At 42.4% G+C, this 25,369-nt stretch overlaps 1 protein-coding gene across 4 annotated transcripts in view; it reads left to right on the plus strand.

Moving 5' to 3' along the window:
• Window positions 1–25,369, plus strand: part of spata20 (spermatogenesis associated 20) — a 49,255-nt gene that overhangs the window by 15,232 nt on the left and 8,654 nt on the right. For all 4 annotated transcript variants that reach the window (XM_030078058.1, XM_030078059.1, XM_030078060.1 and 1 more), the window contains exons 13-15: window positions 2,956–3,164; window positions 9,796–9,995; window positions 11,655–11,735. In XM_030078058.1, the coding sequence (XP_029933918.1) occupies window positions 2,956–3,164; window positions 9,796–9,995; window positions 11,655–11,735 (490 nt within the window). The remainder of the gene's footprint in view (window positions 1–2,955; window positions 3,165–9,795; window positions 9,996–11,654; window positions 11,736–25,369) is intronic.

A 25,369-nucleotide genomic window follows, 5' to 3' on the forward strand; every position in this document is an offset into this window, starting at 1 on the left:
ATGAGTATTAGAAAGAAGCAAAAGCCAGAGAGAGTGAAAGTAGGAGATAAAGTATTAGCCCTCAGTACATGAGCTGGTGCACACAGAGCAATTAGTTGAGAAGTACAGGAATGTATGAGAAGAATTCCTCTAGTCTCTGGATTGTCCCAGGAAAGCAAACACCAGCAGTGTCTCCTGATTAATGAGACCAGCCGGGAAATCTCCACGGATGTCTTTCTGTTTTTCTTGTCTTTGTTTCTAACCTCTCTCTTATTCTTCGCCTCTCTCTCCGGTTCTCTGTATCTCCCCCTCTCACCTCTGCCATTTTTCTGTGTGACATTATTTCATATGCTTTGACACTGAGCATTACTTCAACGGTACATTTTCTAGCACGGGCAAGCGCATTAAATTACTCACTAACGTAAAGGTCACCACTGTTGTAATGATGGGATTCAATGTACTATATGTGTGACCCAGATCGTCGGCTTGTTCAGGGGGAGGAAGTGAGGCGGCTAGTGTACGAGGGAGCCATTATGAAGTTATTACAATAAAACGGTCTCTCAGCGCTCTATGATATGGTAGACTGACAAGGCTTTTTATCTTTTGTCTGGGGGAAGTGACTCATTTAACACGCCCAATTAAAGGTGTGAATGAAAAGCCTGCTGAGTATTTGTGAAAGGCTCTTACCTGTGTGTGTGTGTGTGTGTCAGGAAAGTCCTCTTGAGACCATCTGACAGGCTGTCATCTCAGTAACTGGAGTCACCTTAGCCAGATGACATATGGCTGTGTGAGCGAGTGTGTGTATCCTGAAGGAGTTTGGTGAGCATGGGGCTGGCAGTGTGTCAGCGTGGGGAAGCAGACAACATGGCAGTCTCTTTTAATGACCAAATTTAGTACACAGGCCCATAACAAACATAACAAACAAAGGAAGAAGTTTAGAAATAATGAGAATTTGGTGCTTAGGCTAAAACACAGACTGCTCCAAATCAAGCAGTTGAAAAGGGAAGTTGTCAAAGAGATGACTGGTGACTTTTGCAGTGATGTAAACAGGTTTTCAGTGTAGTGAGTTCCCACGACTCACAGGTGGTCAGCTGAGTGGGTCCTACGGAAATAACAAACACAAGTTTGATGTTATATGTGTTTATCATTATTGTTATATTCATGTATGTGTTGAAAATGTATCTGAAAATGAAATAAAACCCTAAATTTGACATTGTTCTTTAAGTTAAAGAACAATGACACATCATCGTGACATACTCCGCACATGTGGAGTATGTGCAACACGTGCACAAAACACTATTCAAATAAAAACAAAATGATATCTGTGGCACCATAGTAGCACCAAACTGAATTATAAGCAAACAGCAAATAGCCCTAGAATAGGGATGGAAAATTGCCACGACCAACAACTACTAGGATGCTAAATTTGTTTCCTTAGAAAAATAAAATTAATTGATTCAATCAGTGTGAAACCTGTATCACAAACAAACTTTATGGAAACTCCTGGGAAAAACCTGAATGTTGACAGGAATAATTTAGACAATGTCCATAGATGTCCATTGCTGCTAGCTGCGTCATTTTAAGTAAGGACTTAAACATATTTCTGATATCAGTGCAGAATAGTTTCCAAGGCTGTTTGGAGAAGCATTTTCACCATTCCAGAGTGTTGTTTTGTGAAAATGTTACTCTCGTTGGGTTGAACTTGGCCACCTCCTGTGTGCGTCGTCATGTGTGAAATTCTTGCTGGGCTTAGTCTATGACTCAGCCCTTGGTATGTCTGTCTGTCTGTGAGCACAGGCGTAGATGTGACTTCTCACCTCCCGCTGACCTCTCAAAGCCCTTGGGCACTTCATCTCATCCAAATCCTCCCCTCTTTCTCATCCTTTCCCCATTCCTCGCTATCTCCGTCCGTCCATATGCCACCCTCTCCTGACACGGTGCTATCTGCCCCGCTGTCACCGTACATCCGGCCACACTCACCCAGACGGGGTGTGGGCGTTAGAGGTGGAAAGGGAAGGAGCAGTGTGGGAATGTAGAGCAAGGGCTTGGCATTTGGGGTGACAGGTTTAGGATCTGGAATCATGGATCTAGGAGCTGGGACGGGAGACAGATTGGGAAGGGCACATCTGTCTTCCTTATTCTATCACACTCTACTGAAAAGTAACCTTTATTACAGGGTGTGTGTTATGAAGAAGACAGAGAGGGATGGAAACAAAGGAAGCACCAAGTATAATGGACGTGTGGGTGGAGACGCCAGTTGGAAATGAAGAAAGAGAGAGGTAGAGTGAAGGCTGCAAAGTGACAGTGAAAAAGATAGGTGTATAAAGAGAGAAGAGGATGAAGGAAGGGGATTGAAGAGGGCACAAAGCTCCTCTCAGGAGGTTAGAGGGGAGGGGATAGAGTGACATATGAAGGAAAAGGTGGCACACCGATGCTAGAAGGAGGTAGGAGGGTCCAACTCTGCCAGATTTGTCTAATCGCTGCACTGCCTCACTTGAAACTTCAAAGACCGTGTGCACATTTCTCTGTTTGAGTGTGTACATGCCTCTGATGCCTTCCATGACAGGCACTATAGAGAAACAAGAAGCCAAAGGAATAATCTCGCTCTGAGAAAAATACAGTGGGGAGACCCATTACCGACCAAGTGTACCATTTAAACTGGAGAGCAGTTTTATAATGTCCCAAATAAGTTCTCCAAGCTTTTTGTTGTGCCACTTGCAGCCAATTCCTTTGGGACTCTCTACTCTCCGGGTAGAAACTGCAGTTTGTTTTACTTTGGGGCTGATAAACAAGCATGTGGGCTATAAATGTTAAGGGAAGAAACACAACAAGCTTGAACTAGTTCACAAAAACAGTCGCTCATCTCAACACTGCCGGCGTTGATCTATCAAAGAAATCCAGATCAAATATGTCCTCATTCTCTCTTCTCCCATTTCTCGATCTCTCATTCCTCTTTCTACCTCTTTCTTTCTCCAGATCGCCGCCTATCTCTGGTTTTCTGGACGACTATGCCTTTGTTGTCTGTGGCTTGTTGGACCTGTATGAGGCGACGCTGCAGACAGAGTGGTTGCAGTGGGCCGAGGAGCTGCAGCTGAAGCAGGACATGCTCTTCTGGGACGTTCAGGGTGGAGGTTACTTCTGCAGCAACCCCAGTGACGCCACCGTTCTGCTGCAACTCAAGGAGGGTGAGGGATCAGTTAATGAACAGAGAGAGAGATTAATGAAATGAAGTATGGATCTATAATGATTGCATCACCCTCACAAAACACAGTTACAAAATCCTTGACAAAATAAATTGTGCTCACTAGATAAAGGCATCACATATAAGATAAAACAGGATACTGACCAGCAAGTCTCAAAAAACCCATAGTTAATTATTATAATAGAAGACATTAAATTGATGAGCCTTGTCTCATTAGGTAGATTAGTACAGAAAGCTCAGTCATGATAACTGTTAAGCCTCGACTGAGGAACAGCCCAAATAGTGCTCACTGAGACTTATGGGTCCAAAGCCAAGACATACAGCCAGGTGTTAGTCCAAAAAGTGACTAAAAATGATCACTAAAAATTCAAAATCTATCTTGAAATGTACTGACAACTAAAATAGGGCCAATATGTTGTCGCGTCCTTGTTTGTGTCAGAAGTCTGGGTGCAGCATTTTGGACCATCTGTGCTTCGGTGATACTCTGCTGGGTAAGAGGTGACTAATTTCAGAAAGCCTCTTTAGCTATAGAAAATAAATAAGAGATTGAGGCTTCTGCTGCAGTGAACCTGCTGATTGGTCCAAACAGGTCGGGAGATGAAGGGAAGGAGAGATGGATGGATGGTTAGCTGAAGGATTACGGCTGCTGCTGCAGCAGCATATTGTTGCGGTTCAAACGAGTTGAGTAATGGATGGATGGATGGGTAGCTAGGTTAGATGGATAGCTACAGGATTCAGACTTCTGCCGCTGGCAAACTGCTGATATCAACACTTTGCTATGGCTCTAACATGGTGATTGAGTCAAGCAAAGGGGCATGAATGGATGGGTGCAATCATGTATTCATCTATTCATCTATCCATTTCTCTCCCACCCAGCGCTCTATCGATTGACCCCAAACTCAACAGAATGGAACCAACTAATGTAATATCCTAGCCACTTCCACCATACTGCCATAATTCAACCAGAAGGGAGGGAGGAATGGATGGAGGATAGAGGAGAGGAACAGAGCAATGTTGACTTCCTCTGTCCACTTCTAGTACAGGGCAGCCCGCGTTCACTCCCACAGCTTGAACTTTTCCATCACAGAAGCGCAGTAAGACTGCTGCTTTAATTCCTCAGCTACCTTTGATCACCAGACCTGTCAAATCTGACTTCATTCTATGTCGCAGTCCATCTGCCTCTGACAGATTGAAACAGCCAGGGCGATGTACAGTGGGAATCAGAAAACCCTCTCTGCCTCCTCTCATCTCACTCTCTTCACATCTTCACTTCACCCCCGTCCTGCTCTCTGCCTCACTTTGCCTCTCGGTGTCCTCTGATGCCCTCATGTCAAACAAATCCTCTCTTTTAATTTCAGCTCAAAGGTACGCCATTGGCAGTAAAGACATAAGTGCATATTTAAAAAGGCAAAACAACAAATATCATTTCATGCTGCAACCCTGACAACATGACATCAGCAGCATCAAGCGGTCCAAGAATGTTTCAAGGTTTTCAGAATTATATATAGAAATATCCCTGTCTTTGCAAATCAAATGCCCACTCAACATTTTGAAATCCCTCAGTTGTTCTTTGTCTACCTAAACTGTGAATCCAGAGATGGAGTCGTAAATACAGTGCTCGTGCTATGATTACAGATGACCACTTATACCTTTCAGTAGAATTTGGACAGTCGTCTGCTGCAAGAAAAATGAAAAAAGCCAACAATATCAAGCAACACAATTTACTGATGTTTAAGTTTCTTCTTCAGAGTTATTGTTCTGCAAGAGGAAGCACTGCTCTGTCTCCACGTCTCTTTGAGAGCAGAATGTGGCCCTGTGCTTATATAGTACAATGTCTTTTGCTGAGGCCAGGCTGTGTTGTGTGACTCTGTGACTTTTCAACCTTTTTATCCATGTTTTTGTTGTAAGTCATGTTGGAGGGTCAGGTTTTTTTTTTTTTGCCTTTTTCTCAACAAATAGGGTAGATATTTCTTTTGCTGGCTGTTTGTTGGGACGTGGTTTGAATGCAACAACTGCGTCATACCAGCAGTTTAGATGCTGTGACCCCACAACTGGATAGATGGAGGGATGGAATAATGATAGATCTGACCTTGTCATGTGACGGAGCCCTTCTTCAGTTGCCGGTCCACTCCCAGTTGCTGGCTGCTGGCAGTTCAGAGAAGCTGCCACCATGCAGACACACTGACACGTACCTTTGATCTGTCAGACCACAGTCTCCAGCCTGGCTCCAGTCTTTGTCTTTTTCCTTTTAGTTTTTCTCTGCTGCCAAGCTTTCTCTCCCTCTCTGATAGCAAACGGTTGCAGTGGCTTGTCTCTCTCACTTTGTTTACCCATTCTCTTTTCATCTCCACTCAACTGCCTCTCTCTCTCATTTTATGCGCTGTCATTAGCGTGTCCTTTTCCTATCCTAATGGATCTCGTACTCGACTTTGCTCTCTCTTTGCTCTCTCTTTTTTTTTCAGGGTTTTGTTAAATGGCATCTCTGTATAAGGCACATAGCAAAGAAAATATCTCACAACCTTGCAACTCCTCCAAGCTGCATGAATCACAGCAAGTCGAAAGAAAAATAGTCCAGCTTGTCGACTAACAGTTGAAATGTGTCGGTTTTTCAACACTTGCAACTCTGTATAAGGTAGAAAATTTGAAATTTGAGAATGCCATTAATATCAGAGTCAGTCTGGATGTTCCAGGTAGCAGATATATATATATATATATATATATATATATATATTTTGTCCACAGAAATAGGGTGGACACAAACACACATACCCTCACAGTCAGTAGTCTGTGACAGATAGCCTGGTGAAAATAGCTCAGACAGGAGTGCGATACCACAGATGGGTGTGGGGAAAAAGGGAAAAAGCTAATAGTTATTCTTGTTGCAGCCTGTTGACAGATTAGAGACGACGGTGGTGTGTGTGTCTGTGTAGGCGCGTGTTTGTGTGCGCCGTCACACACCTGCATCTGTGTGTGTTTATCGGAGGTGACGTGTGAGAGGTTTCTCATCTGAGAGGACTGACTGTGCCATTATGGCGGTGGCGCGGCGTTGGGTTGAAGCCCATTAGTGATGCTACTGCCGCCGCAGTGTGGACGCCTGTCCCAGCAGCACAGGCTGTCACCGCAAGACGGATTACCACACGGCGCTGCCACTCTACATTTTACAGCCTTGCCACACTCCTCTGCGTGTGTGTGTGTTTGTGTGGAGTAGGGTTAAAGCGATATATCAGCTTGCCAACATATCTGGCTGATATTGGCTTTTTAATAAAAGTTGGATCTGGCCACATTTTCACATGTCATCATCCTGGATTTCAGTGGAGATTTTGAGTGCTGTCAGAGGCTTTCCCGCTACACCAGGATCCATACAGTTTTTGAATAGTTTCTGGCATGATAGCCAAATTATAAGCAGCACAAAGTTTTAGAAGAACCATGCTAGTTTTTTCTGTTTCACGTGTGCGATATTCCTCTCATGACATACAAAGAAATAAAATACCTTGGTCGATGATTTGAATGATGAAAGAAATTTATTGTCCAGGCCAGTATGCTGCTTCATAGGTTTAGCATGTGTTCTGTCAATATAAATTGTTCATTATTTAGAGCTTTCGGGACACTTGTGTATAGAGCTCATCTCTCATGTAGCTACAGGAAAAGCAGCATGCAGGAGCTCATGGTGGCTTACGTTGAGGCTATGAGGCTGCTGCTTCAGGTTCCCAGATGGCATAGTGCCACAACCGGTTGTGTTCTCTGGCGTTTGTGCATGTGAGGCGCTCCTAAAACATCTGATGTACAATTTTATGTGTCGCTTGGATGAGTCAGAGAACAGCATCACAGAGGCTTTAACCAGCCCTAGGAAAAGCTGCTCGCACTACTCATCCAGGCTCTGAAAACACTGGTGAAATAGCCTACATATGAACTGTTGTGAAACAGAATGATGACTTGTTGTGGTTTTGTCGTGTATGTCATTTTTTTTCTTTTTTTTTTTTCTTTTTTGTACTATGGCATGGGCCTTCTTGTTGGTCCAAAATACATTTTTTTGTTTGTTTGTTTTTAATTGTTATTTCTTCAATATTTCTGCTTTATTAGACAGTCACAGTAGGGAGAGACAGGAAAGACAGGGCAAAGAGAGGGCATGACATGCTGCAAAGGGTCTGGGTCATTTCGGCATAGCTTTAGTATTACACGGTACGCGCTCTGCATGGGTGGGCCACCAGGGCGCAGTCCGAAATAAAGTTTGAATTGAATTTGCAGTCGTATTTTAGAACTCCAGCATAGTTTTCCCTATCTTTTATCCAGCCATTGATTTCTATTCATTCCTCTGTGATATGAAAATGAACTCTGAGAGACTTCAAACTTTCTTCTCACCAGTATTCACTGTAATAAATTCCACCACATTAGCTTTCTAGTCTCTCTGCTGGAAAATAGTAGTATTAGTAATAGAAGCCGAACATTATAAGGTGGGTGTTTCAACCAGAAATTCAGATTTGAAAATCGAGGGAATTGATGGGTACTATCATGATTTGCAAAATGGTTTGCTGCAATGTAAAAAGGGGATAAAAGGGCCAAACATTCAAAATCACTGGTGCGGTCCTTTAATGCTCTGTAGCTTCATTTCAGAAATATTGGTATTGACATTTTTTTTTTTTTTTAATGATACAGCTTTGGTGGAAGCCAAGTGGAGTGTATGCTTCTAGGTTTATCTTTCATCTCTGTGTGCAGTTCTATGTGTTATGAGTTTGTTTTTGTTTGTCACAGGTTTGTTTGTGTGTCTGCGTGTGTGTGTGTGTGCGTGTGTGTGTGTGTGTGTGTGTATGCTAGAGTTTGTTTTGAAGCAATTTTGTCACTGCCTTGTGTGTGTATGAACTCCTCTCATGGAGCTCTGTTAGGAGAGCCAGATGTAAAATGTGAAATAATCTGGCGGACTTGCGCTTTGTGTGTGTGTGTGTGTGTGTGTGTGTGTGTGTGTGTGTGTGTGTGTGTTTTGCTATGGGGCTCAGGGAGAGTAGAGACATACCGTTGTATAAAATCAGTTTACTTCTAAAGTTCTGTCATGCATGGCTGTTCAGTTGTGTCTTTATGGGATTGCAAATTCATGCTTGCTGTTAAAATATGGGGCAAGTACAGTAGAGATCCCTGGGTGAGTGTGTGTACTTAAGCTGTCTCTCTCTCTCTCTATGATACACACACACACACACGCACACAGTCACAGGTGTCAGGGGATTGCTGAGAAGCAGACATGTAGTGTGAGGTCGCAGGTCATGAGAAGATCACCTCCAGGCTCTCATTGGGCACTGATAGGAGATAAGGACCAATCACTTAACAGGACAAAGTCATGAGGTCATCTGTTTGAACCATCACGTCGCAGCACATATCACAACTCTGGCCAGAGGAGACACTTGTCTTATGATGGGAAGGCGTAGTGGGCGCCTGATTACTTATTAGTGCGTTATCTTTCTTGTTAGCTTGACATATTTTCAAGGAAAGCCTAATGTTTTGGGTCTGAGGCGTCACATTCAACATTAATCTCAAATTTATCCCTCCTTTGAGAAGAAAACACAGAAGATGATATCTGCTGTGATCCGGTCCTATTTTAGGCACTCGGCCACTGTTCTGACTCTGCGCTGTGGTTTTGCCTGGTTAGAGCCGTGGATCTTGCCTGTGGCTTTCCTGCATCTCCAGCACAGTGTAAACTAAGCTGCTGTTGTATTGCCTTTTTAAATATTTTGGGTCTTTGGAATAGGCACAAGAAAAATCCCTGTTCAGCACTGTACTGAAATCGAGTAGCAAACGAGCAATATGCACAGTATTAGCTTCCCTCAGTGCATGTTAGGCTTCTCATTGATGATGTGTTGAGAAAAGGAATGGAGTGCAGAAATGTATGAATTTTGCATCAAGCCAAGTTCGTAGCTCCTTCCTCTGATCAGAAGGAGACGTGGGCTAATGGCAAACAAGCGGCACAGTGCAATAGTTCTTCAGGAAAACAGCAGACAAGCATTCTCCAAATGAATGTGAAGTATTTGAAGCAGGGGATAGAGACACAAAAAGAAGATCTGATGGATGATTGTAGGTGAATAGCTTTCAGCACCATACTTACCGTAGCTTCCCGGGATGATGCTGCCTGTTTGCGGATTGCTAGGATTCTAATCACGTGTAAAGATGAATGAGCAGGATTTGCAATATGGAAAAGGAGCTTCCAATGCAGAACTGCTCGCTTGCTAAGAGATTTAAATCAAAGTGTTACACCTCTCAGTGCAAGGTGAGTAAACTACACTTCACTTAGCATTCACAGGGAGATTGAAGAAAAATGTTTTTGGGCTCGTAATGTATATTTCTTCTTGGCATATTTTGAATTAATGTTTTTTTTGGGCATGTGTCATCTCCTGATGATACGCAACATCACTTAACTCAAAAGAGCAATTTTTCATGTGATGACAACTCTATTATCTGAGTGATTCACGGATGCTGAGCGACACCTTGGGAAAATATCAGAACAGAAAACAGTTTTTTTTCACTGTAATGGTGTTTTTGGGTGTGTCCCCCCGTCCCAAAACCTGTGTGTGTGCGTAAGACTTCAACTAGCAAGGCCCCCTGACAGTGTCTTGTGTGTATGTGATTCTCAGATCAGGACGGAGCGGAGCCCAGTGCCAACTCGGTGTCGGCATCCAACCTCCTGCGTCTGTCCCACTACACTGGGAGGCAGGAGTGGCTCCAGAGGTCCCAGCAGCTGTTGGCCGCCTTCTCCGATCGCCTCACCAGGGTCCCCATCGCCCTGCCTGACATGGTCCGGAGTCTCATGGCCCAGCACTACACGCTCAAACAGGTTGGACCACACACATGCAAACACGTTGACTAGTAATGTATCTCAGTCAAGGCAGGTGTTAATATATGTGTTTTATCCTTTCAAACACACTCCCATAGCCCCACAATCACAATCTTCCATTCTATATTGGTGCTTATGATGTTTAACTCACTGTAACAGTAACAACAATACACTAATTGCTACAGTAACTCTTTTTCTGTAGATATACAAGGATACAAGGAAGTTTATTGGTCATTATACAACAGGTTGTATAATGAAATTAAAATGTGGTATAGAAAATAAAATTATTAAACATGGAGAAGTGCAGATGGTGCATTCAGTAGTCTCACAGCCTGTGGGAAGAAGCTGCTCTGTAGTCTTGTGGTACGGCAGCGAATACTTCTGTATCTTTTGCCTGACAGATATGTGATGTATTTATCTCATTATACCAGATCCACAATATCTAGAATAGACCACCGAAATGGTTTGGAGCCTCCAGCTGAATCACTTTTCCAGAAGAATGGGAAAACACAGGGGGGTACAAAATGACTGCTTCAAATTCAGTCTGAAGCTGAATATGACAGCTTTGCTTAATGTCTTTGGTTTTGGCATGAATATTTCTATTGTTGGATGTCTTTAAATTCTAAGCTACAGTGAAAAACCATAGTTGACATTGAAATTAGCATCCCAGTGAGTGTTTCCGGTCCAAGTTGTAATTTGATAAGACATGTAATGCATCCACCCTGTGGTGTTTTCCAATGTCTCCATTTCTAGGCTGTTTCAGAGAGTCCAACCTACACAAAGACAGCGTAGGCCTTGTTATGCATAATTGCTGACAATTGTACAATGTTCATCTTTCTTTTTTGCACCAGTGTGTTCCACTGCTCTTATTTTTTTTATTGTGTTTCTTGTTTTGTATCCTGTCTCTATGGCTGTTACAGCATCCTGATCATAAAAGTTTCATCTTAACTTGCGCTCAGACTGTGGTTTAAGTTGGAAGCTCCAAGTGCCATGATCGCCCCTGGAAACCACTTATTATGCAGCACTCTCATTTAAACAAGCAGCGATTGAATTGTGTGAACATATATTCACACTTAGCCAAGGACATCCCCCTGACAAATCATTTTTCTTCGGGTTTTTAACAGCCGTCATGTGCTCACGGGTTATTTGAGCTTTACACCCCGGCTTATATAATCAGTCTTGAAATATTAACACCCTCAGTTGGCCTGAAAGCAGCATAGCCAACCACAGCACAACTCACCTCCAAGTTTCATGGCCACTCCAAACAAACTTTTAGCCTGAAGCTGTGTATATAAAGAGGAACAGAGAAGCACGAGAAAAGAAAGCGAGAGGGAGAGGGGTCGTGGGGGATAGTTAGTTTTCTGTCCATCATATGTGACCTGTGGAGGACAATTCAGGGGAAGAGGGCGGCGGTAACAAGCTCGGGGTCGAGGCCAGGTGAGGCGACCCCAGAGAAAACACCTGCCTCCCTTGTTACTGATACAAATAGAGCACTGACCTCTCCTGCTGTCTCACTCCCCCTCCCCTCCTCTTAGTTGTCTCCCTTTCCCCTTCTTATTTCACTCTGTTCATGTCCTCTTGTTATCTCTCTCTCTCTTTTCTATTCCTCTTTTTTTTTATCGGCTCACTCCCTTCTCTGTTTTTTTTCTTCTCCGGTAGATTGTGATCTGTGGCCAGAGGGATGCCCCAGACACCAACAGTCTGCAAGCAACAGTCAACTCCCTCTTTCTTCCACATAAGGTAAGTATTCAGGGTGGTGCATTTCTGTGTGTGCAGAAGTGTGCATCTGCGTCATCTTGACAAACTAATGCGTCATCGGTCCCTAACCTTGAAATTACAAAATCAAGTTGAATCCATGCACATGTACATAGATGTGCATGGAATCACTCTCCAATTGGTGTCTTGGAGTGCCAGCAGGTTTTCAGTCATACATGCACACACACATACACACACACACACACACACAGCCTGGGACAGTGCCTGGGGTGTTGGCTGGTTCAAGTGCGGCTGTTTAAAGGTCAGCTTTAGTCTCTCCTCTCCTCTCCTTTCCTCTCCTCTCCTCTATTCCAAGCTGCAGTGTAATAACCTCTCAGCTATCTCCAACAGGCATTAGCTGACCTTCAAGCCCTTTTCTAACATCTCGATGCCTTATCTGTCTAAATCTCGACTCTGATACTTCAGTTCCTCCGTGCGGGTGTGTGTGTCGCCCTGCCAAACCCTGATATAGCATGTCCGTTAATGTATTTGACATCTGTCAGTCTGAGTCAGACTTACACTTGACTCCAGATAGAAAACGGCCTTAACATTTCCAGTTCCCATGGCCACATTTTTCAAGCATTTTCAACTTGGAAGCTGAAACATTTAGAGAATGCTCTGCAGTGCATCAACAAAACTGTCTACTTTACCGCTTGTTGATTTTCTTGTGGTTTCTCAAAACCTAAATTACATTTATACTATGAGTTAACTTGCAATGACACTTTGAACCTTTTGGGTCTAGTGGAAGATAGAGAGTGTGTGCAAAACATTGCCATTTTTCTTCATTTTCTTAAAATATTATTTTGAATGTATATTGATTTTATATGTTGTTTCACTTTGTTTTACTGCATTTTGCCTTTGTTCATTGTTGTCCCTCACCCGATGAAGAGGGAGGGGAGACTATGAGTTGGTGTGTCTGTTCATTTGTGCATCACACAGTAGCATAACTTGGATTTCCACCAAATTTGGGCCGAAGAAGAAGCCAACTTTTCACACCCCTTGGCAAAAAGGGGCATGGGAGTAGGCTTGCATATCACAAAAAGGCTCACAATTTCTCAATTAATTCACATGTCAAATATTCACGATTGGTGAAGGACAACATATTTATTTCATATATTGAATCTTGCATGTTTATTTTGATGTTTACTTAGCCATGAGATTAAAGAAATTGTAATCTCAGGGCGACTAACCTGGTTAAACCTGCTGTAGAAAAGATTTTTATTTGAAAATGCACCAATCTCATCTGGCAGACAGTGTGGGACTCAGCAGAAAAGTGTCCTATCCCCTGTTTTTGAGATCAGATAAAATAATGGATATTTTGCAGCTTTAGAACTGAATCAGAACTGTTCTCTAATCAGCAGTGAGCAATCACTCTGTCCATGCAGAGAGAGCTGGACTGACCAGTGTTAAATCTTTTCCCTCTGTCATCTCTCTGATTTCCTTTGCTGTGAAACATCACACACTGGCTGGTTGATAAACCTGAGTGTGCTGTGTGCAGTTTACTGACATCAGGCTACACGACTTCAGGGTATTGAAGTTCAAATTATTGAAACAGTTACCTGTCACTGACCGCCCATGTGTTGCATAATGTAGCTTTAAATCAAGGGTGCACACACACAAACACACACACAGAGCCTCACCATTACAGTTGTGTTAGACCTCTGAGTTCAGTGTTAGTTTAATCGTCCAGTCCCTAAGTGAAATTAGACCAGTGAATTAAAGCTGCAATTGCCCAGTGTGCCCACACGCACATATTCTGGCTCTCGCTCACACACACATTCACAGGGCCCTACTGAAATATAGATGAGTTGTGCGGTATCAGACGGTAGCTGCAGTCACATCAGGCCATGGCAGACCCCCGGAGAGAGACGGAGAGCGAGAGCGAGCCAGATAGAGCTGTTATCAGGATGTGTGTCTCATTCAGAGGAATGTATGTACTATCGCACCCAGCCAGGGCCCGTCACATGCTGGGCCTTGTTACTGTCATGCTAATCCCAGGAAACTCTCTGGAGCGGATGGCAGTTATTGTAGTGCAGCAGGATATCCACAAGTCCTAAGAAGTATTAAAATGTCTTAAATGCAGGTTTTAGTGGTCTTATTTTTTTCACCAGGTTTATTTTTTTTTTAATATTTAATTTGATACCAGTATTAAATTAAGTATATGTGTCGACAGATTCTTTACATGCATTGTGTTGTTTCACTAACAGCTGTGACTGGGACCAGCAGTGGTGTTTGTTTGATTTCCTTATATTGTATTACATTATATACTTTACATTTACAGGCCAGTCAGCATGCGTTTTTACCCTTAGGTTAATACAGAACAGGCTTTAATAGCACATTCTTTAATAAACATAAGTGGACATAAGTGGATTATGAATATTTAAAATGTATATAATGTATATTTAATACACATTCTCTGGTTTCCTCTTTCTTATTTTGTCCCCTTTACAGTTTCTTGTTGTTGAAAATTCAATATAGCTTCTGTCTATGGTCATTCAGAAATAAGCCTGTTTTTTTTTTCTAATCTAATTTAATTTAATTATTTTTTAAAATCAGTTTTCACCTCGATTCTGTGTGCTTTTTTTAAAGGGGTGGTGAAAGTCTTAATGTTTGAGTTCTGAAAACTACCGGAATAATTGCCTACAGGGAGGTGTTAATGCACATGTTGGTGCATCCACACCCATTTGTGAATGTGTTTTCTCCAGTGTAATGTACCAAATTGCCATGTCATGCGTCAGACCTAATTGCAAATCGTACTGCCTCATCCTGATTGAGGCCATTGGTATAATATCTGCTAATGGTAGAGCTGAAGATCAATCATTTAGCAAGGTTTAAAGAGCCTATAGGGGAAGTAGGAGAAGAAAGAGGGTGGTGAGCAGAGGAAGAGTCTCAACACCACCACTGGGACTAATAAGATGAAAAAGTAGAAATAGACACACACAGCAGAACAAAGAGTTACTGTTACTGAGCACTCCCAAGTGGAGAACAGCATGTCTTTATTAGTGAAAGAGAGTCAGTGGCTGAGGTTTTAGTTTGCACCTGAGAGAGAAACCGAGGTCTTCTGAAGACTGAGGGGTGTTTATAGTTATGGAAGAGAGACATTTATGCATAGGAGGCGCGGAGGGAGCGATACTCTGTGTGTGTGTGAATGAGAGGGAGAAAGAGAGGGATTGAGAGACAGAGATAGAGAGAGAGAAAGACGACCCTCCGGGGCAAGTCTGTCAGAGTGAAACGACAGATCCAGTTTTTCTCCTAACGAGCCTTTATTGAGCCTTAGAGAGTGAGATGGAGGGAGAGATGGGAAAGGCGTAAATGAGAGAGGAAGGAGATGGTGTGTGTGTGTGTGTGTGTGTGTGTATGTGTGTATCCAGATGCGGTGAGAACAGCAGGCCATTAGCGGCAGCAGCAGCAGCAGCCTTGGCTAGGTTGAGATGTGATGATCCAGGACTGCACTAAACACACACACACATGCACACACCCTCTTGGGGACTGGACGCCACCCTCTCGAGGACTAGCACCGCTTCCTGCGGCAGCTGGTGGAGCACACACAGACCACCACACAAACACACACAGGGCCAAACACAGATATACATACACTCACTCTCCATATGCAACCAAAACAGTGCCGCGCACACTTGAACACATGAAGTCACGTGCATGCTGGCAACACACACCCATAAACACACATGTATCACTGGAGGAAAGGAAGCAAGAAAGAAGAGAAGGAAAATGAGATGAAGGAGAAAAAAATACCAGGATGGTGTTGGGTCCATGAAATGAACAAAAAAGTCTTCAGATAAGTTATCTAATTTTTAGATTTTTATCAAGAATTAAAAGACCCTCATCCAGTTAAAAAAGAGGCAAGTGATTTTTGCAGTTTTTATGCTCCATGACCACACTGGTTTCAGAACATGCATTAGCTACTGTATATTCAGACAGAAACAGGCTGTGTTTGCCCCGTTTCTTTATCTGGTTTTTGAATTGGCCTTAAATTTTAATTCTGGGTAGCATTGCAAAAAAAAAAAAAAAAAAAAAAAAATCTTACATTTGTCTCTGAAATGTACAGATACACTGAAAGAGACAAAGTGGTTGAGAGCAGAGGAGGAAAAATGCTGAAAGATGAGCACCATTAGGAGAAAACAAATATGAAACAGTGTAAGAGTGATGAAGGATAAAGAGCAAATGATGGAGGAAGGCAGGGGAGGGGGGTCTTGTGAGCAGTGAAATGAAAGAGAGACAGGGTTGAAAACCGAGATAAACTTCTGAGGTTGAGGAGGTTGCCCTGTAAGTCACATTAGCCAGCTACCAGCAGAGCACATGTTTACTTTGAATCCAATCACTGCCTCCTCTTCCTCTCCAGTTGCCGCGTTGGCCATCTTTAATTGTGGTGAACGAGCCACTTCATGCCATCTCACGATAATCTAAACATGCACGCACACACACACACACACACACTGTTTAGACCCTCACCTCATATAATTTATTTGCTATTTTAATTCACTGTGAGACACCAGGCTTCTCTGTTCATTGCAGCACCCGAAACTCCTGATGCACTTTTTTGTGGTTGAAATCAATTACAGCCCCAGTGATCATGCGGAAACATTGCTCTTGATTGTAATTGCTGCGATAAATCGTGGTTAATTTTTCTATTATGCAGTAATATAGTTTGATCAGTGCTGGGTCAGGATTGCTGATAGTAGAGGCTCTAAAGAAGATATGCAGTCTTTCTAGCACTTCTGCATGATTTTCTGCCGAGAGTGTGTGTGTGTGTGTGTGTGTGTGTGTGTGTGTGTGTGTGTGTGTGTGTGTGTGCACGTGTGTGCATGTGTGTGTGTGTGTTTGTCCTTCCTTGACTTGCTGTCCTTCCTTGCCTTCCCTTCTCTGCTCCTCTATCCCTTTATCCCACCATTGTCTCCGTTCTAGCTCAGTCTTACCACATCTCTGTTCCCTTGACACACTTGTTTAAAGGAATATTCCACCCAAAAACTTGACATTTCCTTTACCATTTACTCATCTCTGAGTTTACTTGAATGTCTGAAAAGAAGTTTGTAATCATACACCTTTTGAATAGTGAAAGTCCCCCCCAAAAAACTGTTAAAATCTTTCGGTTGGAATGGGATCAATTTGCATTGAAGGGGCAGCTCTCAACTTTTCTACCAAAATGTTTGGGGCATGCTGAACAATGATTAGAGAGTCAAGACCTGGATTATGCTAAACAAAGAATTTGAAAAGTTTTTGTATAATTTTTCCTGTTGTTTGTTGAAGTTGCCAACCAACTGTATTTGAACATTTTCTCTCCATGAGGCACGCAGTCAAACATTTGTCAGACATTTAAGACAACTCATGGTGAGTATGATTGCGAGAATGACACAAAATGTACCATTTTTGGATGAAGTATTCCTTTTTTCCCTTTCATTTCCCTCTTCCGCTCCAGTTGGTAGATGTACCATGCTTTCCGTTGCCCAGGAACATCCATGCTGATGCCATAATCTCAGCTGACCAGATGTGCCAGGCACGCCAAGAGAGTGTGGGGAAGTATGTGGGTGTTAAGGGGTGAGGCTGAGGTCTGCCTAGATTATGTATAGAGATTAGACTAAAATAGGAGTCTGTGGCATCAGATAACCTGCTATATGTAAATATAAGAGACATTTTTTTTTCTCCCTGAAAAAGGATTTAACCTAAAGCCCAGCTGTTAGTAATGATACCTGCATTAAAGGATAATAGCAGCATATTTGACATGGGTTGCAGAGTGTATTGTAAGTCATGACACTAGCCTTGAACTAGAGGACCCAGGGTCAAGACCCCATGTAGGCAAACATCCTCTGCTGAAGTGTCCTTGAGCAAAACGATGAATCCCTACCCCCTCCAAGGATGCTGCCCTGTAGTTGACCCTGTGCTCTGATGTATAGAAAGTGGGAAAGTGGGTGGGTACATCATTCCTTCATTGCTGGTGAGCTGGCAGTTTTGGAAGTAAAGGTCAATGAGAAAAATACCACAGCTTGAAATTGGTTATGTTTCCAGAGCAGAATTGTTCCTGTGTGATTTGAAGATCACTCTGAACTCATTAAATGCTTTAATGGTTTACAAAATGTAATTATGCATGATTTGTAGCGTTCGTTTTTAATCATGTTCACGAAATACATATCCTTTTAGCCATTGTGAGAGTCGCTCAGACGAATCAGATATTACATACTTATCTGGACATTTTAAGTGATATTAGAAAGTGGAATTCTTCAGCACAGAGTTTATCAGATGGCATTACAGATCAGAAAAACATCTATTTTAAGATTACATCACAGAATATAATGTAAGAGTTTATGGCAAACTACAAGTCTGTGGAAATAGTTTAAAAGTGAGTTTCAAAAGAGGTAAATGACATTCATGGCTGAGGGCATTCACTCCAAAACCAGTGATCTACGCACCTTCCTGCTCTATTAACTTACATGTCTTACATGAATTTACATTACGCGTCTGTTCATTTTTGTTGACACGGTCAAGTTACAGAAACACCATCAGCAGTTCGCAGCTAGTTACTTTAAAGCTGAACTGTAGGTTAGTGTGGTCACTGAAATATTAAGTTGCCAGTTTGAGCAGAATTAATATTTTCTGTGAATCTATTTGAGACATCACGTCATCAATTTCTTACAGAAATGTTGCCTTTTTCCTATAATGCAGTGCATCTCATTGGGGTGCTTTATGGGACACATTTGCATTAAAAGGAGAACCTTCAGAGATTCACATGGCATTTACATTAAAAGGACATTGTCTCTGAGTTTGCAGGGAATTTCCAGTCAATGTAAAGTGGAAGAAACAAAGCTACAGCATGGCAGCAGTGCTGAATGATGGTTTAATGTAATAACTTTTACCGTGCAAAAACGCATGCAACACGCACAGTTTTTTGGATAAACTTATAATATTAATAATGTTATACAACAATTCAAATGTCCTATTGTAATATTTGGCATGAAACCCTCTGTCAGGGCTGCTCTGATGTCATGTTTATTAGTCTGCCCCACTTACGCTGCTCTCCTGCATGGCATGCAGCAGAAAACTTTTCAAGTCCTCCTGTCTGTGCTGCACCCGTAGAATCAGACAAGCAAAGAGAGGGGTTATTTTGGCTGGCTCCCTCTGGAGTGCTCTTAAGTCAAGGAGAGTGGATGCGATGGCGGCAGGGCCATGTGTTAAAGCCCTTAGGTGTCTGTGGCAAGCATCGAGGACTGTTGGGTGCTGGTATTTGGGTGAGAGACTCTTGGGGGCGGGAAGACTTGGAGGTATTTCAGGGATATGGAAGGAAAACAAGGGAGAGTTGGAGGGATTCCTGGAAGGAGATAAACTGTAAGAAGACACAATTCGTGTATATTTCTAAAAGGAGATTAGTGCTTTCGTACACCCACTACACTCACGTCTTTTCCTCACGTCCCGCAGAGGGAGGAGGAAAGGATGAAGGCAGCGGGGAAAAGAGGAAATTGGATTGGTAAGAGGAGACAAGGGGGATAGAGGGAAAGGGGAAGAAAGAACGGTCGTGGCTTTTAAGATAAGAGAGGGATCTTTTGAAGACGTGAAACAAAAGACTGGGATTTCCTAACAAGACCTTAGAGACTTGCAAAAAAGTCAGCAGGTTGAGAGGAAGGACACGAGGTAGGGGAAGAGAGGGGCTGAAATAGAGGGACTAACTTGACCTAGTAACAACATTGCAGTTAGTGCATAGGAGGATTAGCACTGCTTTAGACAGCGTGCAGCTAGACTGACACTTCTCCTTGGTGACCTCTGACCTCCCCTGCTTCAATCCGCTGCCTTATTACCCCCCAATACTCCTTTTCCCTCTGTATCTCTCATCTCAGTCCCTCTCTTCACTCAGCCTGTGTCTGTGCACGTGTGTGTGTGTGTGTGTGTGCGCGCGGTAGGAACTGATTCTATTGTTCTTTGCTAATGACCTGCTAAGCCCAATGACCAGTTAGAGCCTGGTAAGGTGGCTTGATTGACAGCTGTGGCTAAGGTCCCTAGATGGATCCGGTCACAGGAAAGTGCTTTCCAGCTGGACCCTAATGCTTTGCATTGGTCACTTATCCTCTCTGTCTCTTGCTTTTTCTCCCTCTCCATCTCTTTGTCTCACCATATAGGATCATCATCATTCTTCATAGATTCACCTATGTACTCATTTCTTTTAGGTTTACCTCACATTCATCCTTTCTATACATCTTGACCATCTGTATTTCTATGTATCTAACCATCCATTGATTCATCCATCTACTCATCCATCTACTCATCCATCCATCCAGCCGTCTCTCCAGTAATTCCACCAGTCCATGTGCCAGTCCATACATGCATTATGGTATGGGGGAGGTGCATGTGTACTTAGGATACAGCTGACAGCGAAGGGCTTTAGTGGCGTTGTTGGAGATACGATCCTCTGCCTGTGGTCTTATCTTTGCTTGTCTGTATGTCTGCTTTAGTTGTGCTTGTCGCTCTGCGCTTATCCACATCTCAGCTCGGTAAATAAAGCTCTCGCTGAACAGATAAGACTGCGCACATGCATCGCACACACCAGCAAACACGCACACATATGCCCACGTGCAAGCACATGCACTCACACACAGACTGATGTTCTTCCACACTCCTGATCTTTGCAGACTGTGAATGATTCCAGTGATCTGATCAGAGATGTAGAGGACGTTTAACCGACCCTGACTGAGCTCAGCCATTGTTTTATTTGTGAAATAGTTTGTGAAATACAGTTTTGTCTGAACTGCATGATAATGGCCAAGTGGATAGTCTTGGTTTATTTAATGTAGTCATTGACAGTCATTCTTCCGAATTTGAAGAACAAAATTATTTTATTATTTGATTTCTGATGTTAGCGCAACTGTTTTCAACAGCACACATCCAAATGCAGTGAAATATTGCAATATTGTTAACATACCAGTTTTCCATGATTTTAATATTGACAAATATGGCATTATACAAAAATGGCATTATTGTAAATATTATTATAGTTCTAGTACAACACTTTTTAAAAAATCATAATATAATTATAATCATTTGGACTACTTTTTTAGTTTTAGATTATAATAAAACTAAATTGCAATGTTTATTTTAATTTAACATTTTCTCATGCTGTGGTGGCACAGCACTACTGGGTGAATATTGAGGGAACAAAACTGATGTGTACTTGGACAGCTAGTCTGATACTGAAGTCCACCCTCTCCTCTATCGCAGGATCTCCTGACATCTGTCTTAGTCTCTCCCACTCTCATCAAATAGTCTTTGCTTGCTGCCTCTCTCTTTTTCTGTTTTCCTCCCCCATCTCAGTTTTTTTTCCTCCCTTATAGATAAAGCATCTCTTACTCCCTGTGCTAGATCACATTCTGCTGTCATTAAAAAATGGCATATGTCTGTGTACATATATTACTGTAGCATGAAATGAGATGTGGGCTAATGCACATGACTTCCTCCACTGTGTGATGTAACAGCGCCTTATGTTCCAGCTGCTAATACCTTCACATGTAACATATAAGGCTTCCAAGTTCCCCTTGGGACCTGCATGGGTTAATAAGTTCCTGTGATGATCTGGAAATAAAGTTGAAGTTTCTGTCACTTTCTGACGCTGGCATGCTGTGTTTGTGCACGGCCTAATGAAACACCTCTCATGGAGTCCTGGAGTCTTTAATCACACAGACGGTGGCTAGTAGTTCTCTGGGTCACTAGATTGGGCTGTTTCCAGAGTGACTGCTTACTAATCTATGACCATCTGAAACCTGGTCCAAGGTCTCAACAGAAATGGTTTAACTACAAGACAGCATGTCTTGACAGTATGGTATGTTCATTTTAGGCTTTACACGATCAGGATTTTTTTGAGCCGATCACCTATCACCGATCAGTGAGTTTAAATAAACCGATCACCGATCCGATCACATGAGGGAGCAATATGTCAATTTAAATAACTTATTTACTGTATATACCATTTACTGAGTATCAACAAAAGTATTCTTAAGCATTTTTTCCAATGTTTAACAGTCTTTGCCCTGCCCCAAACTGACAGAGGTACTGTAGTGTTGCTTGAGTTTTATCTGTCTCAGACACTTTGAAGAAGTCCCACACCACCGACATGTTTGTTTGAATCCGACAGCAAATGATTCAAGATTCAAAAAACTTTATTGTCCGTCGCATAGTGACAGGGCTCAAAACTAACATGGCGGTGGTGTGGAACTTCTTCGGACTAAATGAGACAGATAAAATAATGCAACAGGAGCATCTGCAAAAAGTTTCAACACGACAATGACGTCATTGATCGGATCGCCGAATTAAGACATTACAGCCAATCACATAAACTGCATAAAATGCAAAATATCGTCCGATCCGATATAGCCGATTCAGATCGGTGGAAAGCCTAGTTCATTTATGTTCATAGGACACATTGGTCAATGATATTAAACTTCTAGCCATCAAATATCCACCCTAGGCCATGATCACACAGGACACACCATTGAATACTGCAGCTCCTCCAAGTGATGTGCATTGCTTTTTTGACATGGCACATTTTTGGGAATTTGTGTTGATGCATCATGTTGAACATGCTTCTGCTTCATTATCCCGGTCAGATGGATAGGCTGCAAGTATACCGCAACGTGAATGATGTCCCCTGGTGTCTTTGAGGGGCTTCCAGGGGGTCCTCAGCAAAATGAGGACTAGTTTAATTTCAGTAGCATGTAAGAAATTTAGAAAAAAGAATGCAGAAAAATGTATGGGGGATCACTGTATCAGTGTGTTTCACTGATATAGTATGAATATACTGAATATCACTGCTTATTCTGCTTGACACATATGTAAACTCTAACAAATGTTGTTTTGCCCTGTTTTTTCCAAACTCTATGAGGTTTCATGATGCCGTGAATCAGTTGCATCAAGTTTTGTTAAAATACTGCAGTCCATAACCATGTCCAAATAGTTTCATCTCAGAATGTTTGAGCCAGGAGCACAGAAGCCTGCACATAGTTTGCTGCAACTCAAATTCATTACGGGTTACTTGTGATCCTGGCATAGTCTTTTTGTCCACAGGGGATCTTTGTTTAAAGTGGTGACTTCTTTTTCTGATTATTTACACCAGAAAGTGGTGTTGCATGATCCCAGGGGCACTGAAAACAGCACTTTTTTCCCTTTTTGCAAAGCTCCTGGAGTTAAATACATTTCAAGCTTTACCAATGGGGTTTCAGACAGGTTTTTAATAGTCTCCAAGCAGCAGCAATAGCTATGGCTAGTGCTTCCCCCAAGCTTGTGTTCAGTGCCCCTTAGTAAAAATTGGAACCAGGCCTTATGTCAGCTATCCCACAGCCAATTTGCTACTTGGAGCCAATCTTATCTCTTCAGGTCTGTTAGTAACATTTTGTATTTTCACCATTCAGATAGAGAGCATTGTGCTTGTCTAAAAGAGTAGAAGGAGCAGATAGAGAGAGCCTCTAAACAAATCCCCAAGAACCCCCTTCATTTTCTCACCTATCATCTTACAACTCCCAGCTTTCTCCATTTTTGATGGAATACTGTATTAGGGCATTTATTATATGCTGAGGTCTAAAAGCAGAACAATGACTGATTCACAGAAGTAGCTATTTCTCACTGTGCTTGACACTGAGCAGAAAATAAAAAAAAAGAATCTGATCTTGCTAAAAGCAAACCAGCAACAAAACTGAATCTTGTGTGTCAGTCTCATGTCTCCGGGACAAAACCCATCAGATGACTGTCATGCCATATACCAGTTGTAACCCTGTCTATCAGCAGTGCCTTGTAAAAGCCTGAGACATTCTACAGTGTACTGTAGAATGTTTCTGGGTCTGGGATACACCAATGAGAAATAAATAGTATTTGAAAAGATAATAACAGTTTTAGATGAGCTGCTGGGTTTCACAGAAGAGAGCACAACTCAGTGACAGATTTCGAACTTTCCCAAATTTTGCCCTCTGCTTCTGCTGTGATGATGAAGACAAACTGCTCAGTGGAATATCTAGTAAACTGGATGCAGTGAGATATAGCGATGTATGATTTACTCTTGTTCCTGTCATTTTGCCTTCCAACTACAACGAAGCAATGAATAATCAAGATCTTTCTTCTTCAGACTGACCATCTTGTTGAAATCTTTTTGTGGAGAAAAAGATGTGCAGCTACATTTTGGTTCAGTTTGCGTACTCCAGCTTCCTGCGTTTGCTTTCTGTTCATGTACCTTTGGAATCTTATTTAATGTTTTCTGCACAATATGACCTCTAAGCCGTTTTGAAAAGAAATGGACTGTTGTTGCACGTCTCGTTTATCAAAATGCCCTTTTAAGGACAAGGCACTTACACCACAGCAGTTGACTGACATCCTGCAATGCCAACCTGTGTGGCTTTTTTTTTTTTTTGAGGACACAAGGTGAATACAGCATTAGAACAGACTTTTTGCTGATGTCTGAAACATCGAGACAGCTGGCCATGTTGGAGGTGAGTGTCCTCCGGGAGGATTGTTTGAAGGAAGCCAGCGTCAGGAAGACAGCCAAGTATGGAGACTTGGTAGATGTGTGCTGAAGGCAAAGCTGGCGTGTGTGTGTCGTGTTGGGTCTACAGGAGGTTTGCTCAGGGCCAGTCAGTCTGTGGGGTCTACACTGTCTTGAGTATGGATTGGGTAAGATGTCAGACCTTTTACAAGACATCTTACCATCAAACGCCTGAACTCCTTGACATATTTGACTTATAATGACTTGACTTAATTTTTACGACTATTTCTTACAAGAATTATCTTTCATCTTCAATGCAACATAAGCTGATGAAGCATATAATAGGTGTCAGTGGCTGATTGAGGGGAGAGGCTGTTAATTCTGTTCAGGCACCAAGGCGGCCTCACATCTGCTTGCAGACGCCGGTGATTTAGTGGAGAGGGTCCTGTAGAGTCTGTCACCAGTCGAAAGCTGATGCTCGGTGTGACAAAAGACAGAACACACAGCCTGAACAGAGAACACACTCAGTCGCCTGTTATATGGGTGCTTCACCGCTGTAGTGGCGCACTCTAGTAAACTTGGAGGATGCTGCAAAGATGTTCAAAAACAAAAAACAAAACAAAAAAAGGATGAAAATAAGAAGATCAGAGCCAGAGAAATATCACCCTTTATTGTCTTACAAGATCCACAAGCCATGGATACCTCATTACCCAAAATGCCAGTCACTTGCATATCGTCCTTTGCAACTTGGCAATGCCCACACTCCATGCCCCCCCACACTCCAGGTCACATCCACTTGCCCTCCACCTCAGCTTCCACTGAGTCAGGCTTCTATTTTTGAATTTGTAGTCTCCACTTGTCCAAGTGATGTCACTTGGCAGTTTTTTCCCCCTTCTTGGAGCTCCTCCAAGAGCCACAGAGCACTTTCCACCACTTTTTTCACATTCTGTGTGCTACTCCCTCTGATGAGGAAACACATAGTTATGTGTAAACTATGGCAAACCTCCTTTAACACACAGTCTCTTTGCCTTTGTGTCCCCAGCTTCAACTGATAAGTTTTTGAGTCAGTTGCCAAAATGTTTATCTATTGGCACTGAAACTGCTGATATCTATGCTGATATTGAATGTCTTTAAATTTGACAGATTTTAATGCTAAAAA

Source organism: Myripristis murdjan, chromosome 19 (assembly GCF_902150065.1).
Source record: "Myripristis murdjan chromosome 19, fMyrMur1.1, whole genome shotgun sequence".
Taxonomy (NCBI): Eukaryota; Metazoa; Chordata; class Actinopteri; order Holocentriformes; family Holocentridae; genus Myripristis; species Myripristis murdjan.